The 20,227-nt window shown below is 38.4% G+C and overlaps 1 protein-coding gene across 3 annotated transcripts in view; it reads left to right on the forward strand.

Annotated features, from left to right (window-relative positions):
- Positions 1-11,944, forward strand: part of Reph (Regulator of eph expression) — a 153,140-nt gene extending 141,196 nt beyond the window's left edge. For all 3 annotated transcript variants that reach the window (XM_065229731.1, XM_065229732.1, XM_065229733.1), the window contains one exon: positions 9,043-11,944. In XM_065229731.1, coding sequence (XP_065085803.1) covers positions 9,043-9,117 — 75 coding nt within the window. In that variant the 3' untranslated portion in view covers positions 9,118-11,944. The remainder of the gene's footprint in view (positions 1-9,042) is intronic.
- Positions 11,945-20,227: the final 8,283 nt, after the last annotated feature.

The following is a 20,227-nucleotide window of genomic DNA, read 5'->3' on the forward strand; positions in this document are numbered from 1 at the left end:
TATTGTTTCATAAGATAAGGGGTTACGGAAAAGAATGTATTGAGATCGAAAAAAAATGATTCTACTGCAATATTTATTTGCTAAGATTCTAATTGTAAGCCTTCTACACGGCTGATGCAGATTCCATGAACTCAAATAATGTAGTCGTTGTTTTATTGCACACAGGAGCATTAAGCAAGATTTGAATACACGACACCACCGAAACGGAGCATAAATTTGTCAGTGCTATTTTTCTTCACTCTAGCAAAACGAGCATAACGTTGCACTACATTCTATGGCGGGAGAGCTGTTCTTACTTGATGCTAATTGAACGAGCTCAATCTTGAAGTCAGCCGTGGCCCAGTGGAATCGAGCGCAGACACCGAAAGCATCACACCTCAACAGTTCTTGATCGAATCCCAAATCAGCTACAATAAAAAAGACACAACTGTGAAAGCTCCCACTGCCTGATGTTTATTTTTCGATTTATTTTTAGAAATCGATTAAATATATGCGTCAAAAGAAGAAGTAAATTTCATGTGATTTTCACATAAACTTTACTTCAATTGATTTATGACACATATATTATATTGTGGTGAAAAATAAAGCTTATGCTTATGGGTTTCAAATTCATTTCAGTTAATTATTATAATTTGACCGATTTTCATTTATCATATGACGATCATATAAAAGTAACCAAATTATCAGCATTGTAAATGTATCAGATATTCATATAGAATTTACCTGACACATTTTCAATCATATCATTTTCATTTGATTATCTTATAGCGCAAATTTAAAAGACTTCCACATAACAGGAATATGTCATATTGGTTCAGTGTATTGTCTGTCTGTCTGTCTGTCTGTCTGTCTGTCTGTCTGTCTGTCTGTCTGTCTGTCTGTCTGTCTGTCTGACCCTTATAGACTCGGAATCTACTGAACCGATTGGCGTGAAAATTTGTATGTAGGGTTTTTTGGGGCAGAGAAAGGTCCCAACTAACATTTTCAGCTTTATAAGCCAACTTTTCCAGCGTTGTGCTGTAAAGTAGCTGAAATGAAGCTGCAGATACAGCTACAATCAGAAGCTAGCAAAATAGTTTTGGAGAGCATTTACTCAACTTTTTCATAACCATTATTCAATCTGTCAGTCGCACTGAATAGCAACAGCCAAAACACGCTTATGTCTTTTTTATACACATCCTAATCAACTTTCAACTTGTTACTGCAAAACAAAGCTATTTAAGTGAATATATTACTCATGTGATGGCTTCTACACAATCTGAATAACATAAACATCAAAAGTGCTTTTTCAGCAACTAAACATCCTGTACTCAGCTAATAAACTGCATACTTAGAAATCATTAGTAATTCAGCTTTGACGTAAATCATGGAACGTAAACAAACATGACATGTAAAATTAAGTGTCCTGAAACTGAAACATATGCAACTCAACGAAAAGTGCGTTTGATTGAATTGATTTTCTCGTCCTTTTCAACTGATTTTTATGTCAAACGGGCCGCTTGCATGTGTCGGTCTCAAGGCACTGAAATCTACATGTCTTTTTCGTAGTGTTTGTGTTAGAGCTACTTTGAAAGCATTTTCAGAGTCAACTAGGTTTATTTTTAGATGTGTGCAGTTTTACAGCTTTTACTCTGCTCCTTTACAAAGCTAAAGTAACTAGTCGAGAAAAGTGATTGGTGTGCACTATTATAAAGCATCTACTCAGCGATTTTGTTGTAGAAGGGCATGTTGATTTGTTTACGTCAGTTCAAAGTGTTGACGTAGCGGAGTTGGTAGTGTCAAGATTTGCCAATGCGGTCGTCCCGAGTTCGATTCCAGGTTTCCGGTGCAGGGTAAATAATTTGGTAATGACTTGTAACTAATTTCAATTATTTTGATTCACAGCAAAATAAAGTCAATAAATTCCTCCATAAAAAAAGCATAAACAGTATTTAACCCGGCTTCAAGAGAAAGCTGTGTAGTGATTATTGGATAACCTGGAAAAGGTTAAATAAGCGCCTTTCAAGTAAGTTGACACACAACTAAACAGCAGGATAACAGCTGTATAGAAGCGTTAATGGATATGCAATAAGAGCTTGTCCCAACCGTCCCAACAACCATAATTAGCTGACTAAGTTCGCCAGCTTTGCTTGTATATAGAGGTTGAGTAAAGGTTTCCTCATATCGTATAACGTTTGAATACAGCTTAAGGCTGTATAAATGAAATGAGGAAAGCGTTTACATTGTGAAAATTGTTAGTTGGGGTTCTAATGATGGTTAGAGACCCCTACCTCCTTTGCAAGGGGGTCTCCCATACAAATGAAACAGAAATTTCTGCGTAACTCGAGAACTAATCAAGCAAATGGAACCAAATTTAGCATGTGGTGATCATAGGGGGTAGACTCTTAGATATGGGGAAGGGGGGCTACGTACAATATAGCATGTTTTTTTTTCAATTGGCGCATGAACTCAAGCTAATTTTGAATCCCGAGCAAGGCCGGGCACACTCAGCTAGTTATATATAATTAAAAAAAAAAGTGCATTTGTTAAGCGGATCATTTTTGTAAGATGTTATGATTAAATAATTTACTTATGATTATATACTTAAATCTTTATACTAGATCGCAGTTAAGCTCTTTTTTTAATCTACATGTTCAATTTTATAGCTTTGAGTTTATCTAAAATTATCATAAACTAAGTTAAAAATTGACTTAGGGAGATAATATTAAAATAAACACACACAAATCTTGTAAAGGAGCTATCAAGTTATGGAAATATATAGCTAGGAAGAGAGCATTGCTTGCAAAATTGAAGGGACTTTCAATTTTATCGAGTTAGGAAAAATATTGAGCTACAGTAAGAGAAAGTTGACTGTATTTTGATAATCAATATATAAAGTTGTAATCCTGCTCAGAGATGAAGAGATGGAAATCGAAATTCTGCTCCGATTTGTTGAGATTTGTAAGATTCAAGATGTTATCATGGATTCAGACAATTTTTCAGTACCCTAATTGAGTTAATTATAAACTCGTAATCTACATTACGCATTGGAACCGAAATCCATGATTTAATAAATTTTGACAAGAACCACCATCTTAGCGACTCTCGGTGGTACATGGGTAGTATGGGAACGAGCTGTAATTTTTTTTTTTTTTTTTTTTTTTGCCAAAGAGTGAAGTGAATATTTTGCTTTAAATCTTGATTTAGAAGTCGAGATGAAAGTTCATGGGATGGAAAAAAAATCTTTTTGCTTGGAAAACGAAGCTTTTTCAGATGATATATAGTAGCCAATACATTTTTCAAAATTACAGAACCCAATTGTAGATCTTTTAGGATTTAGAAACAATTTCAATATCTCAGGAGAAAAAAGAAAAATATTTCGGACTTAATTGAATTTCCAGGATTATAATTGAATAGTAAAAAAAAAAATTCAAAAGTAGTGAATTTTGGGCTTTGAAAAATATTCAGATCCTAGAAATAGAATTTATTTCAATTGATTCCAATTTTCATATCCTGGAATTCTGGTTTTTTAAGAACAGACTTGGGTGAATTAGAACGATTCTAAAACTAATCAAAACACTTAGAAACTCTACCCCTTTAAAAATCAGGATTTTTAACTACACGGTAACCACAAAATTTTCAATGTACTGAAATTTATCCTACTTCCAAAGTAATCGAAATTTAAACTTTAAAACACTTGCACGACCTAGAAATCTTCATCAACCTTTACCATTTTTTGCACAGACTCATGTTTTAGACTTATGATGATGAAGATATAGAAATACCACTCACTGTAGCAATTCAACTATCGGTAGACTGTGGACTATCCTCGTTGTTCGACTTGATCAAGTTTAATTACCTCTAATTGTACTCAACCTGCCATTGTATTAAGGGTCAAACACGGTGTGGGTGAATCCGTAGGAAACATCGCCCATGTGGATCCACAGGATAAATGAGAATCTGCTTATAATAACAGGATCATACAACCGGTCAATAAACAGGCTATCGAACAGGAGGATGTCTCAGTAGACTGATGAAAAATTTGAAATTTTCGCTCCACAGTGTTCAAACGGTTTCAAATCGGGCCCTGATTAGCCTCCCAAAGTTTAAACTCATTTGATAAGAAACTGACTTGGCACAAACCATTTGAAGTTTATATGGAAATTACTATGGGAAAACAAAACTTTTTGTTCATTGTATTCTAGCCTTTTAACATATTGTACTGTTAACAAATTCTATTGCTATTCTTATGGGAATTTTAATCAGCTACAACTTTGCAGGAAATAATTTTTCAGCCAAACGTCATATTAAATAGTTATTAATTGTTTAAGAGATTGATAATCTTATGGCAAGATTAAGCAACTGTGTTGTGGGCAACACTGTATTCTTCATAGTGACATAGTAGCCATGATTTTTGTTCTCTATTCTACGCGCCATAAACGCCAATGTTGCCTGCTGAACAGTTGGTTGAGCATAATAATAATACATCAGTGACTTGAATCATTAATTATTTATGTTCCTTAAATTTGATCGAAAATTGGTCTTGAACAAAGTTGTAGCTGAGAAAATTTTCAACAAGCTCAGTTATAATTTTCTAAAGTAGAGTGAACTGGTGAATTTTGAGATAGATATGAACCTAAATTATGGTTTTTCCATAGTAACTCCCATATAAACTTCAAATGGTTTGTGCCAAGTCAGTTTCTCACTAAAGGAGTTTAAATTTTGGGAGGCTAATCAGGGCCCAATTTGGAACCGTTTGAGCACTGTGGAACAAAAATTTCAAATTTTGCATCAGTCTAATGTCTCAGTGAATGGGGAGAAGAGCCCGCCTTCTTTTCACGGAATGTTTATAGACATGGAGTTTGCATTTCCACTCTCTCCATCTATTTCACTCTAGCTACTCTAACTAGAGGGATTTCAACAGAGAGAGAAAGGACTGCGTCCACTTTCCATCACCAATCACTCGCAACAAAACGGCTTCAGTTCGCCAGTAAACAGTCTGTAAGACGCAACGCCAGATCCTCACTGGCCGAATCAATTCGCGACTAACGCCGAAATCAGAACTGACAACTCCAGCGACCGAAAACAAACGCGTCTAATAGCGGCCACGGAATACTTAGATTGCATTTCTGAAACACAACGACAACGCACAATCATGACGACAACATTCGACAAGCATTTTTCGTCCGGGAGGCGGAACGCCAGCACGCTGCAAGCAAGGAAAAAAAACGCACACACAGAGCATGGCATGAGCTGAACTGTACACTTAGACTGTGAACCATTTGCCGAGTTAAATTTAACTCGTGGTTAAAAGTGACATTTTGAAAGTTATTTCTTATGTTCGAAAATCCCTGTGCTACCGATCGATCGGTTTTCGAGCAGAACTCAGCCACGGTTGTGAAATTTTAACTTCTTGTCTGTCAGAAATAACAACGCTCGGATAGCAAGGTTAACCAATAACTTTCCATCTGTCAACTTTTAACCAAAAGTAAAAAAAAAATCCATCAAATGGTTCAGAGCCCTTTTTTTTTCCTTGTCGGGTATTTTCATCACTGCGACCATTTTTCTGATCTATTGGGATATAGGGTTAACCACCCCATTTCCGGCCTATTAAGCACAACCCGCACTTAGTCTTTCTTAATCTAGCGCAGTTTAGCACCAAACGGAATGTTATTATTACTGATGGCTTCCAAATTTATTTACCTTTCCGTACGTACCGTAAGATTTGCTAAAGAGAAACCAATCGTTGAGATATTGTCAAAAGTCTAACACTGCTTCTTGACGCCAAACTCGGCCTACGGATTCTAAACTCGGCCTAACGCATTGAAACGCCATTGAAACGCCAATGAATTCACTTCGGCCTATAGGATGAGGATAAAAATTGATTCGGTCGGAGCGCTTCTTTTGTTTTTGTGAATTATGGGTGCAAACCTTCATATCATGCGTACTCATTGACTTAGTTCGGTAGCTTATTGACTATAGTATCTTACCAAACGTATAATTGACTTGCTAACGCCGAAATCATGGATTTATTTGAAGTTTTCTGTTCGATAGGTCCAAAATGGGTGATTAGGCCGAAGTAGTTCTCTACCCTATTCCCCATTTTTTTTTTCTTTAGCTATATCAAGATGCCGTATCACTATTATTAGGAGTGATCGCCATCGTTTGACTAATAGCATTATCCCAGCACGGCATTATACTTCGAATAAAGTGCACTGCCGTACTGGGAGTTGTTCTCCAAATGTCAAAGGGTTCTATCAGCCCCTTGTCGAAGAACTTACGCCTTTTATTGAAAATTGCCGGACAGTGGCATAGCAAATGTTTCGAGTCTTACTTTTCTATGCCACAGAAGCGACATACATCATCTTGAAGTTTTCCAATCAGCTTCAAGTGATAACGGCTCGGACAATGACCTGTTATAAGACCTGCATATATACTAAGATCTTTCTTAGAAAGTTCCAGGATTTTGTGGGTCACAGAAATGTTTGGATTAATAAATCGCTTCGACTGCCTAGCAATGGAAGTGTTCTTCCAGTTTTCCTCCACTTTTGAAGATTCCCACGCTTTTAGCTCCATTCTAAGAGATGCAGCCGATAAGCCACAAAAGGGCTCTGGCCCGATGAACTTATGAGAAGATCCGAGTCTTGCTAGTGCATCAGCTCTTTCATTTCCCTCAATCCCGCAATGACCAGGAACCTAATATAAGTTGACTTGATTATGACAAGACAATTTTTTAAGTGATTGAACACACTCCCAGACAAGTTTTGATGTACATGTCGCCGACTTTAAAGCATTTAGAGCAGCTTGACTGTCGGACATGACGCATATATTTAAACTCTTATAGTTTCTACGCAAACATATAACGGAACACTCTAAAATTGCTTGGATTTCAGCTTGGAACACATTTAGCCATCTGCCCATAGGAACCGATATTTCTATCCCTGGGCCAGTTACTCCTGCTCCCACTTGATTGTTCAATCTTGAACCATCTGTATAAAAAACAATCGATCCTGGACGAAGAACCGGGCCACCAAATTGCCATGAATTACGCCCAGGGTCAACTACTCGAAAAAGTCGATTGAAGTTGTATCTTTTCTCCATCCAGTCTTCGTTGTTCCTTACTAGAGAGTTGATACTAACAGTTTTTAGAATCGTAAGATGTCCTCTAAGGTCTCCTTCAAAGAGTTTCACTGACCTTGTAATCCTTAGAGCACACTTTTCGGCTTCTAATTGTACAAATTGATGCAATGGTAGCATATAAAGCAAAGCATCCAATGCCTTCGATGGTGTACTTCTCATTGCACCTGTTATTGAGAGAGTTGCTAACCTTTGGAGTTTTTCTAACTTTCTCTGAACAACACTCTCTTTTGTTTTTGGCCACCAGACCAATGCACCATAAGTAATCCTGGGTTTCACAATTGCCGAGGAAATCCAATGGATCATTTTCGGTTTCAGTCCCCACTGTTTACCGAATGTTCTTTTGCATATCAGAGCCTTAGAAATAACTAATTTTACACGTGACGGAGTCCGTCTTTGACATGAAAGATGTGACGTAAACAAACATTTCATGAAATATTAAGTGCTTTGGGCCTGCAAAGTTTGTTGCTCTACGAAAATTAAATTTGATTGAGCTATATTTCGCGTCTGTTATGACTCAAATTTATGTCAAAATTTGTCACTCTCAGAGATTTACATGAACTTTTCTAAGTGTGTTCTAACGTTGAAAGTGGTTGAAAGCCAAACGTGAACTGCATAGACTCATATTTTGGAGTTATGACTCAATCTGGAGGGTGGCTTTAATGATTCCAAATAGAGAAGAACGGTACATAACGCTCTTTTTCATTTTATTTTGAGATTTTCTTGGAGTTCTGAATCCAATTCTAGGATTTGTCATGCATGATTTTGATTTCAGATGCTATGCTAGAAGTGCTGCTTGATAAGACAACAAAACAGTTACGTAAAAGCCATAAAAAACACAAATGAAAGTCAGCTTGTGCGTTCCGCCCAGGGGGTTCGTTGTATACCATTGTCCCCTACTTATGATAGAATGGAGTGTCAATATGTACGCAAGCATTTTCGCCTAAAAATTGATATTGTTCCACTAGGTACGTAAAACAACTTCCAATCGTCCAGGAATTGCTTCTTTTTTGGGTTTTATAATGGTTGAGCAACAATTTTTCTGGGCTTTTAAAACATTTAATGTCCAAATCATTTTTATAGCGGCGCCGGTGGTGTAGTGGTAAGCGTGATTACTTCTCACCCCAGCAGGCTTGGGTTAACATCTCTGATCACGCAAGGGGGGGGGGGTCTACAAGGAAGCTGGTCCCCGGTTCATGAGTTGATGGGTCGATAGGTAGGGTCCAGGTGTGGGAGCTGCCTCCCTGGCGTCGGTAGCATTGATGCTCAGCACGGAAAACAAGATCGACGGAAAAAAGGCAAGGTAAAAAAAATCCATTTTAAAAATAAAAAAAAAATATTCAACTAGGGGAAAAGTTGGCTTCGGCAATACTTTAACCTATTATCGTCAGGGGGGTTAACAAAGTCCTAGAGCACTCAAATTTGGCCAATAGTTGCTCTGAAACACAATGTATCCACATGCCAAAATTGAGCTCTCAAGGATGTTTTTTATCCCCTGACGATAATAGGTTAAGGTATTGCCGAAGCCAACTTTTTCCCTATTACAAAATCCGAAATTGGAAGTAAGTTCCAACTGATTGAAAGCTGTTTCATCAAAATCGGTCAAGAAATGGTGAAAAAGTTTGGGTACGCAAAGGTTAACCACCAACTCCGCAATCCTAGCGTCAGACAAGAAGTTAGAAGTTATTAATTAATTAATTAATAACAATTTGGCTCAGTTGTTGGGGAACTAATTTCAGATTTTCACCAAGAGCAGTTGGGCACAGGGGGCTGTGAAGTGGACCCACCATAGCAGACATGTATACATATATTGTATTGATGTAATCATATTCAAGAATGTTTTGGAAGACACAAATGTTCCATAATTCACTCAATCAGAAAAGATCGACCCTAACCAATTTCCTCTTTTTCTATTCCGAATTTCAGCTCAAAGCCCGACCTGTGACCACTTGGAAGCATAATAACGAGCACTCGGGTGAGCTGTCCGTCTTTTGCTGGTGATGATGAGCGATCGGCGAACGGTGATCCGATGACGTTGACAGTTGCATCAGCAGCTTCTTCGTCACCCACGGCAACGTTTGTCTACCGATGAATTTTGCGAGCCTTAGGTTCCAATTTGAGTTTTGTGCGGCCCATCGACAGCGACAGAATCGACGACTACACTGTGACACACTGTACATCATGCTGCTGCAACTGCTAAAGCAGTGCAGCTGTCATTGGTAGTGTTTTCTTATTGCAATGTTTTGATAATTTTTATTTTCCTACAAATTTGTTAGACACATACGATTCCTTCTTAGTTACACAGATTTATAATAGCCCAGTTTATGTTTTCGTTTCCTCGACAAAGTTGACAGGATTTTGAGATAGTCTAAGATTGAAGAATGATTAAATAGCAAACGTAGAGAGGTGCAGCTTCAGTTTCCTTGTTGGTTGAGGGTGAACGTGTTTAGCATAAGACAGATCTCTTCTCTAGCACTTGGATCTAGGATCCATTGTTGCGTTTTGTCCTTGTTTGTTTTTAAGTAGAAGGAAACACAATCTCATCTCATAGCAGGCGAATGAAAGAATGTTCAAGGTGTTGTACACTGAAGCTGGTTACGGTTTTTGCGATAACTTTGTTGATAACGCGTAAGAATTTACAGAAACAAAATGTTTTATCGATTACTTTAAGCTATATTCTATTACCTTTCAAAGCAATTTTGTGATTTTAATATTTAGTAGTGTTTTTTGTTTTAAGTTTAACACCCTTTGTCTCTTACTAGAATGCGAACCACAGTACTAACTACAGAAACTTCAATTGTTGTAGAAGAACGATAGCAAAGTAGTAATGTATGAATCGTTTGTTTGCAATCGAGTTGTGGAGGTGCCACAAATGGCGTGTAGAGGAGAGTATTAACTCTTTGCATTTGCAAGACTAGAAGGTTATGACAAATGACTAAAATGATAGTGGAAAAAATGTGCTATTCGATCATTTTGAAGCAACGAATGATGATGGCGTTGGAAATACTTCATTAAAGATGGATATTTCTTAAATAACAAATAGGTATATCCTTTTCTCAGGGATTCGAGTCATGTATTAAACGATACTCAGAATCGGAACGTATGGACCGTACTATCGAGTTCACTTAACTTTTTGATACAGTCTGATGGATTCGTTAGCGACAGGTTTCGAAGCTATTAAAATTATCTGGAAGGGCATCTTCAAATGAAAAAGTACTCAGCTAAGCACTAACATTGCGCAAGTCAGCATGAAATGAAGTAAAACAATAACCATAACTACCGAAATCTGCCAGTTATACACAAGCACACACAAACACAGTTAAGATAACCAACAAATGAAAATACTGCCGAAATACCTATTCTGTCATTAATTACGAAACACAACTAGAAGCCCAGAAACTTCAACAGATGAGAATATTTCGCTCGATCGAACGAGTCCAATGCCGATTTTTCAACGATGATCTCCAATTTGGCGTAGCATTATAGATTTTGGTTCAAATCCATTGAATGCGAAAAACTACAATCGAGAAGAAATGAAATACTGGATATTTGAACTATAGTGAAATTAAAGCAAAACTACTCAACATCATAGGGAAAGACCGACAAACGGAAATATCCAGTAATTAACTTCAATTCATCCGTGAACGGTCGATCCGATTTCGTAATGCTACTCCTGTTCTATATAATTAATGACAGAAGCAGTTCTACTCACACTTTAACAACCTAGAACTCGAAATACGAATACAAGCGAATAATTTTAAAAGTAATACAAAACAAACGATATCTCCTCGATTTCGCAGAACAAAACAAAAGTTTGTTAATATTCGAAGCAACACGCAAACAAAACGACAAACAATACATTATTATCATGATTATTATACATATATTTTACCGAAAAACAAATACAACACACAACAAATCATAGGAGATAATAGCCATAACAAAAATCAATTTATCATTAGTCATTTAATGAAAGCCGAATGAACAGTCAGTAAGCGAAGGGGTCAGATAGCCATGTCCATCTTTTTGACTAAACTAGGACGATGCGAGGAGTGTGGAATATGAAATGAAACTTTACTATAGGTGTGATTCACAATTATTCATTAACGATACGTAGAGAACAAGTAAATTAACAGTAAACTTGCTGTAGTCAAATCACCCAACTTCAATTGATTCCGAATGATTGCGTTCATATGTGTTGATCAACGTAACCTGAAAGCACGTGCATTTCAAAACTGTTACTCCTTAATCCGTCTGCTCAAAGGGCAATTTAGTGGGGGCACGACAACGGCCAACATGCCAACTTTGAGGGGCTGTGATATTCGAGAACGGATTAAGGGCTATCTGTGATTATTTGCAGCTTTGAATCACCTTCCCTCTCCATCGCTCCCGGCTCCAAATCCTTTCTCAGCATCCCAGAAAAAAAGTATTCTTTCGTTTCCCGTTTGAGAATCGTTGGAACTGAAAGCGAAACCCGTGTGGAAGGACGACAAAAGACTAATACACGTATTTCTAATTTGTTTGTAGAACTACTCTTATCACTCGATACAAAACCAATTGCAAAAGTGAGATTGCTCACATTTGCAAATACCGATCATGATTTTTAACGTGACGAAACTCAAATAATTATAAAATTGTATGAATCTAACAGGCACAGGCACGGGGATTATCCCTCTGCACCGAAGAAGGAACAGACGTAAACAAACAAATACAAACGATTGCTTTTAGTATTGGAAATTATGATAAAAAAATCACACCCAAAAAAACTTATAAATATTGTACTAGTAGAAAACCCGATTTAAAATTTAAGGCATACAAATGAAGAAAACATTTTTCAGTGAAACAAATCAAACCATGAAATAAAGAAAAATAAAAATAAAAGCTGAACGAGCAAGGAGAAACCAATGTGAAGGCAAAGCCCACACACATACAAACACAACAACAAAAGAAATCATACAAACTTAGATGTCGTCTCAATCGAATTGGATATAAATTAGCATTAAAAACAATTGAACAAAAAATTGCATAGCACACACAAAACACACACACACACACAAACACACACACATTATAAAAAATCAACACAAAAAGATTGAAAATCATTGGAATGTGAATTGGTGGTTCGTAACAGAAGAAAAAAAAAAATAGTGGAGGATGGAAATCATTGCAAAAATAATGATCAATTGGAAAGAATGGAACATGGAGACACCTAGTGCGAGCATAAATCATGAAGGAATGAGTTTTTACGTATACCTATGTTTATTTTTTATTTTTAAATGATTATTAGAATACAAAGCAGAAACAACAAATCTGATTTATGATTAATTTAACCAATTGAAAAAAAAAAGATAAATAAAAATCCAGAACAAATACCATGCGTTTCCTTTGAGTAATGCGTTTGCATCTGCAGTCATGCGTTTGTTTTGTAGCGAAGCAACACTGTTCGAAAGAGCTTTTGCACGGTGATAAAAGAGCTGTGGGAGTTTTTTTTTTCAATTCGTGTATTTATCGAAAATCGAAAATTGGAAATCGAGGAATATGTTTTATCACTTGTAGCGGTTGGCTCCAATTCGGATTAATTTTTAATACCGACCCTGTTTGGATGATCTACAAAATAATTGTTTAGATTCGTGTTGATTAACTCTGATGTCAACATCAAGGCACCCGGACATTCTTGATCGTGATTTAATCTGTGGATAATACCGGTTGGAGTTTACTACCATTTGTGAGGAACACCACTTTCTACTATTTCGAGAGAAATACTACTCAATTTTGAGTTAGTCGGCATTGGCAGTGTGAAAATAATTGTTATATCCATCAATTAATGGCTATATAATAATGATTTTTTTTTTTTTAATTACAAATAAATAGTCCAATCGACATAGTAACGAAGTCGATTAATAAAATATATATATATATGTTCATTAAAAGCCATTTATTGATGGATATCAATTATTGCCACACTGCCCATGAGACTAACTCAAAACTGATGATAATACTATTTAGATTTGAAAGGCCTATTTGAATTGCTCTCATAAATCACAACAATCAATCCCAATGTTGATTTAAAAGTAGCCGCAATAAAACTAGTTGGCTATGAAACATCCATTTTATAACAGTGATTAGCACTCAATTCCAACTTGTCTACGCGACTAGGCGCATCAGCTGGAAGTTGCACTACCCACGGAAGAGCAGCTTAGCGCAGCTTCTCTTAAAGATGGCTGGAGGGACATCCGTTCCGCCGTAGGTAGTACTGCTGCAGCGGCACTAGGTACTGCGATCCCGGACCGAATAAATGACTGATTTGACGGCGAATGCAAACTGTTAGTAGAGGAGAAGAATGCAGCACGGGCGAGAATGCTGCAACACCGCACGAGATTGAATATTGAGCGATACAGACAAGCGCGGAACAGACATAACTCGGATTTCCGAAGGAAGAAGCGTCAGCAGGAAGACTGAGATCGCGAGGCGATAGAAAATCTACGTGTCGCAAGCCGATATGAGTAAGAACTTGGACGGTAATCTTCTCACGAACGAGTGTAAGGTGATTGAGAGGTGGAAACAGTACTATGACGAGCACCTCAACGGTGATGCAGCGGAAAACGAAGGTGGCACGGCAACAGACCTTGGAGCACGCGCAGAAGATGACAGGCTACCGGCCCCTTATCTTCAAGAAGTTGAGGAGGAGATCGGTCGACTGAAGAACAACAAAGCAACTGATGTAGATCAACTTCCAAGTGAGCTATTAAAATACGGTGGTGAAGCACTGGCCAGAGCGCTGCACTGGGTAATTGCCAAGATTTGGGAGGAGGAGATATTACCGGAGGAGTGGATGGAAGGTGTCGTATGCCCAATCTACAAAAAGGGCGACAAGTTGGATTGCTGCAAACACACTGCTGAGCGCCGCCTATAAGGTACTCTTCCAAATTCTATGCCGCCGCCTGTCACCATTAGCAAGTGAGTTCGTGGGGCAATACCAGGTGGGATTCATGGGTGCCCGCACCACCAAGGACCAAATTTTCGCGATTTTGCAGGTTCTGCAGAAATGCCGCGAATACAACGTGGCCACACATCATTTGTTCATCGATTTCAAATCCACATACGACACAATCGATTGAGATCAGCTATGGCAGAGTATGCACGAGTACGGATTTCCGGTTAAACTAAGCCGATTGGTCAAGGCGACGATGGATCTAGTGATGTGCGTTGTTCGAGTATCGGGGATACTCTCGAGTTCCGTTGAATCTCGAAGGGGGTTACGGTAAGGTGATGGACTTCCGTGTCTGTTATTCAACATCGCGTTAGAAGGTGTGATCAGAAGAGCTGGGATAGACACGAGTGGCTCGTTCTTCAGGAAGTCCATCCAGCTTCTTGGTTTCGCCGATGACATCGACATCATGACACGGGACTTTGAGACGATGGCAGAAACGTACATCAGACTAAAGGCTGAAGCTAGGCAGATTGGACTTGCCATCAAGTGCAACGCAAATTGATGGTGAAGAAATCGAGGTGGTCGATGAGTTCGTGTATTTGGGATCACTCGTGACCACCAAAAATGATACCAGCAGAGAAATTCAAAGACGCATTATGACAGAAAATTGTGCCTACTTTGGACTCAAGAGGACGCTCCGGTCGAATAAATTCGCCGCCACACGAAGTTGGCTGTCTACAAGACGCTGATTAGACTGGTGGTCCTCTACGGCCACGAGACCTGGACTATGCTCGTGGGACCAACACGCCCTTGGTGTTTTCTAACGGAAGGTGTTGCGTACCATCTACGGTCGAGTGCAGATGAATGACGAAACTTGGAGGAGGCGAATGAATCACGAATTGCACCTGCTGCTGGGAGAACCATCCATCGTCCACATTGCAAAAATTGGGCGACTACGGTAGGCTGGGCACGTCGTAAGGATGCCGCACGGCGACCCAGTGAAAATGGTTCTAGAAAGTGACCCAACAGGAACAAGTAGAAGAGGCGCGCAGTGGGGAAAGTGGGTCGACCAAGTATAAGGTGTCCTGCGGACCCTTGGCATAAAGCTATGTCCATTTAGAATCCGGAATAATAAAATCATCTGTATCTCGGTAACGGATTGACGTACAAATAAGGTTAATACATCAAAACAAAGGTAATTCACTATACTTTTAGAAAAAAATATCAATACAAATTATTTCTCTTCGTTTCTAATGAATTCGCACTTTCTTCTTTATTCCTCCCATCAAACGCTACACACCTCCGGAGTCAACTTCTTTCGCACATTTGTTTCACATTTTGGTCATCTGAATCGCGTCCCGAGCCGTTTTTCCACTTTTCTTAAGCTTTCGCTTCATTATTGCCCAAAATTTCTCGATGGGCCGTGAAAATTATACCACAGAAAATGGGCACCTAGGTAAACAAACCGCTGCAAAATAATTCTTGCAGCGGTCACTTTCCGTGCCGCTGCAACACAATAAGTGATTCCGGATTCTAACTGGACAGAACATTACTACGAGGCTGGCGAAGTTTGGCCATGGATCGAGTAGAGTGGACACGACTTCTTCGGACAGCAGAGGACAACAAGGCCTTGATCTGATTGGTAAGGTAAGGTAAGATTATGGCACTTTTAAGTGAAATGTACAGAAGTATTTCATCAACATTGCTTCAGCCGGAACTTTCCGCAAGTAGCTCCAGCCAAGAAACAAGTTCTCCTGTGTTTTCTGCGGATGTCATGGAGGCAGCTTTAGAGAGTCTACCACACCACCGTTTTGCTGGCCTAACGATGAGGAAGATTGAACATTCGCCAAACTGCGTCTCTAAACAGTCCTGGACGAATTTGCATTGAAGGAGTTATCGGACATCTTGTATTATTTTTCTTCTCGTCTGGTGCCAACCGATTGACAACCCTACTACTAAAATGATTGTTTATTTACTTATTGTCTTGTGATTTACAATGATTGTACATTTCAACTGATTTAGCCCGAAAGCCCTTCATCTTAAGGAAAGCATATTTCTAGATACACACCAAAAAATTATGAATTTTAATGGTGATGTAAATATCCATGCATGCTGAAATTGAAGCATGTAAACTTCCTTTTCACGTAAACCAGCAACTTGCAAGAAATATTGCTTGCAAAGATGGATGGTTGCATACAATATTTATAATATTTCATTAAATGACTCATAAATTTACACAATCTGTATTGTGAATTTGTATGATATGTGACGCTCCATTTATGTGCATCATAGTGACAGAAATTTACACTACTTTTTCGAACTGTGTAGAGCTGGAATTAGGGCGAAACAGCTTTTGTAAACAATGACTTCTATCGATGATTTCTAGGAACTCAAGGCACGCCCACGCAGACCAACATATCCATGGGATAGGGGAAGTTTTTCCCCACCTGATGAGGATGTTGGTTTGCGTGGGTGAGCCTTGAATTTCTAGGGATCATCGATAGAAGTCATTGTTTACAAAAGCTGTTAGGCCCTAATTCCAGCTCTATCTAGATTTGTTGATTTTAATTAGACAATTTGATATTCTCTCTACTTAACCTAACGTGCCTAGCCTAACGTGCCAGAACCCTAATGATCTATTGATCGGATCACATGCAGCAATCTCTGAACCTTTTGATGGTAGCAGTCAGGCGGTGGTCCTCAGAATTTCTAGTACGCGGTGGACTGTTGAGGATCCTCAGGATCTTGTTCTGGATCCTTTGTAGTTTGAGGTGATAAGAATGTGCGCAACTCTCCCAGATTGGCAACCCGTACTCTTTGACGGGAAGGATTATTTGCTTGTAGACAGCAAGTTTGTTTTTCAGGGATAGGGTGGATATCCTATTAATTAGCGGGTACAACGACCTTATCAAGCCCGCTAAACCTTATTATGTTGTTTTTGTTTTGTCAACATGCTGCCTGAAAATCAGCTTGCTGTCGAGTGTTAGTCCAAGGTAGACTGCCTCTTTGGACTACTCCACCACTGTGCCGTTAAGGCAGATTTTCATATGTTCTTCATGAGGAAGATCGGAAGACCGTATGCAACTTGTACACCAGACCATCATGCCAGACATTGTCAAACACTTTTTCTACGTCTAATAATGCCATAGCAGATGTTTTTAAAACAGCCTTGTTCCGTTTAAGAATGTTTGTTACTCCGGTCAGTTGGTGGACGGTTGATCGACCTTTTCGAAAACCAAACTGCTCCTCGAGTAAGATGTTGTTTTCTTCGGCAGATGTTAGAAGCCGGCTGTAAAACTGCCCTTTCGAATAGCTTGGTTAACCCTGATTAGAGGCTGATGGAACGGTAACTTGAAGGAGAGAAAGGATCCTTCCCAGGTTTCCGTATAGGGATGACTTTAGCTAACTTCCAGCATGATGGGAAGTAGCCAAGTCGGAGGCACTTATTGAAAATCAGTGCCAGATGGTTGTAGAATCTGGAACTCAAGTGCTTGAGCTCCAGATTCAGGATGTTGTCGAAACCTGGGGCCTATTTTTTTTTTGAAGTTTTGATACAAGCCAACAGTTCGTCAGCCGTTATCTCGGATTCCTCGGGAAAGATGTTAGGAACCTGGTGAAGATTGGTTACATTGTCATCAACCTCAGCTTCGTGAGGGCTGGTGATGTTTTGTCCAAGATTGTGGGAGCTGACGAAATGTTGTCCTATCGCGGCAGCCTGCTCTTCAGGTGTTATCTTTGACAACCCAGTGGATGGCTAGTCTGTCTGACTACCCCGTGAATCTTATTAAAAATGCCATCCGAGAACATTATTTAAAAATATTAGTTTTATAGTGGAGTTCAAACGGTAATGCCTCGACCAAGTAGATTTATTGCTGGCATGATGAAGAGAAATTAGATTTATTGTCGAAAACATCATTGCTTTCTGTCCTGCCAACAACTCAGTGGCCATATTGGTGTAATGGAAATGTCTAGCATTGAAAAAAAAAATCCATGGATTTTCGGAAAAATAAAAGATTTAAGGTCTGAAATTAATTCCGGTGTGCTTCCATATTATTGAATGTGGTAAGATCGAATTTCTGGCAAATTAAGATAAACTGGAAAACAATCTCATAGCAGTTACCAGGAAGTTGTGATGGAGCTCTTAGTATTATTACAAGTTTTATAAAATAAATCTAAAATGTTCATGGGAGGATTTTCGTTAGTAGAAAACTAAAACCCACTAGCGATGTTTTTTTTTCAGTTTCAGCAATAACGATAATTCCGTAATTTTGAAGTTCTGCAGAGTTCTGATGACTTGCGCAAATCATGAACATTTCCTGGGTAGGTATACACGGCGAATGAGAACGAGCCAAATTTGAGTTTAGTTCACTCATAATCGCAAAAAGTGCAGGTACACAGCGATGAGTAAATTTCCCTCACGGTTTAATGAGGAAAACCTCCAAAATCTGCCAGAAAATGAGGAAAATTTACGAAAACTTTACTCATTCTAGGAGTAGTACCAATAGACTAAGTGAATCCAATCTTTCCTTTTATCATATTCGGGAAAATGCTCCTGGACAAACCTGGAAAAACAAGAGGCCATTTATGTGATTTATGAGTAAACTAAACTCAAATTTGGGTTGTTCTCATTCGCCGTGTAGACAAATTTTTAAATCAAATTTAACTCAATTTTGAGTTGCTTTCATTGGCCGTGCATTCGTTTGTTTTGCAGTGCAGACACTGAACCACCAATAAGGGTTAAGCGTTGTTTAAGCATTCTGTGATGAACGCTTTATAAGCGATGCGTTCTCTAGTGAAAGTAATCGGAATCAATGTAGCACAGACGCAAACCACTTTATTCATCATCTGGTGGTGGTAATTTTATCACGGTCATTCTGATCAACTCAATATTGAGTCGAGTCGACATAACTTCGGATTTACCCAAAAATGAGATGAATTTTCCGAGTTTTTCCTGGAAAAACTTCACTAATATGAGAAAAACTGATAGAGGTTCAACTCAGTATATTATTGTATTCGTAGAGAATATAATGAGAGAGAGAAGGATTAGTATTTTCCATTTAATTCCACTACTTTATTTGCTTATCCTTGACAGATACGCGTATTTCGTCTACAATGTGCAGACTTCTTCAGTGTCTTGTACTAATACTCGACTAGTATTAGTACAAGACACTGAAGAAGTCTGCACATTGTAGACGAAATACGCGTATCTGTCAAGGATAAGCAAATAAAGTAGTGGAATTAAATGGAAAATACTAATCCTTCTCTCTCTCGTTATACAGGTATTCCACTAAGACGCCCACATTCATCAGGATTCGTAGAGAAGTTTTTTCTACGGCTTTTTTCCAGTCTCTTTTACGTCAATCCACTTTTGCCGAATTGAAATTGGTCTGAACGACCGTTAAAACGCTGTCAAGATAGCGCTATAACATGTTAAAACTCTGTAGTCTGAACGTATTATAAGAAATCATTTTTTTTAAACAACACTTCAAGGCCAATGAGATCAACCCAAATTTAGTTTACTCATAAATCGCTAAAAGTACAGGAACTCAGCGATGAGTAAATTTTCCTCATGTTTTTCCAGGAAAAAAAAATCCGAATATGAGAAAAAGTGAAGATTGGATTTTCTCAGCGTATTGGAACTACTCCTAGACTGAGTCAAATTTTCGTCAATTTTCGTCATTTTTCGACAGTTATTTGAGGTCGTCCACAGGAAAACACGAGGCAAATTTACTCATCACTGAGTTGCTGCACTTTTTGCGATTATGAGTTAACTGAATTCAAACTATGGATGATCTGATTGGCTGTGTGTTTGAATATTTCAGTATTAATCGTCTACATAGTTGTTGAATCCAACGCATATTTGAAAAAAATCGCGAAAACCAGGTCAATACTGAGTAAATTTTTTTTCTCTAATACCTGCTTGATTATAAAGAAAATTGTGGAAAATTTTAATCAATTCTACGAGTATACCAATTGGTGCTCGATTTTCCTCATATTCGAAAATATTTTAAGTAACATCGAAGAAAATTTTACTCAGCCTATGTTTTTGGAAATTTGAGTAAACGTTACTAACATTTGAGTTAGATTCATCGATCCTATATATCCGAAGTTCACTTTTAGACGGACGTCATAAAAACTGATATGAAGAAAGGATGCACGGTCTACAAAAGGAAAAGCATT

Source organism: Ochlerotatus camptorhynchus, unplaced genomic scaffold (genome assembly GCF_037179485.1).
Source record: "Ochlerotatus camptorhynchus isolate MF236.1 unplaced genomic scaffold, CSIRO-AGI_Acam_v1.1 ptg000320l, whole genome shotgun sequence".
NCBI classification, from domain to species: Eukaryota; Metazoa; Arthropoda; class Insecta; order Diptera; family Culicidae; genus Ochlerotatus; species Ochlerotatus camptorhynchus.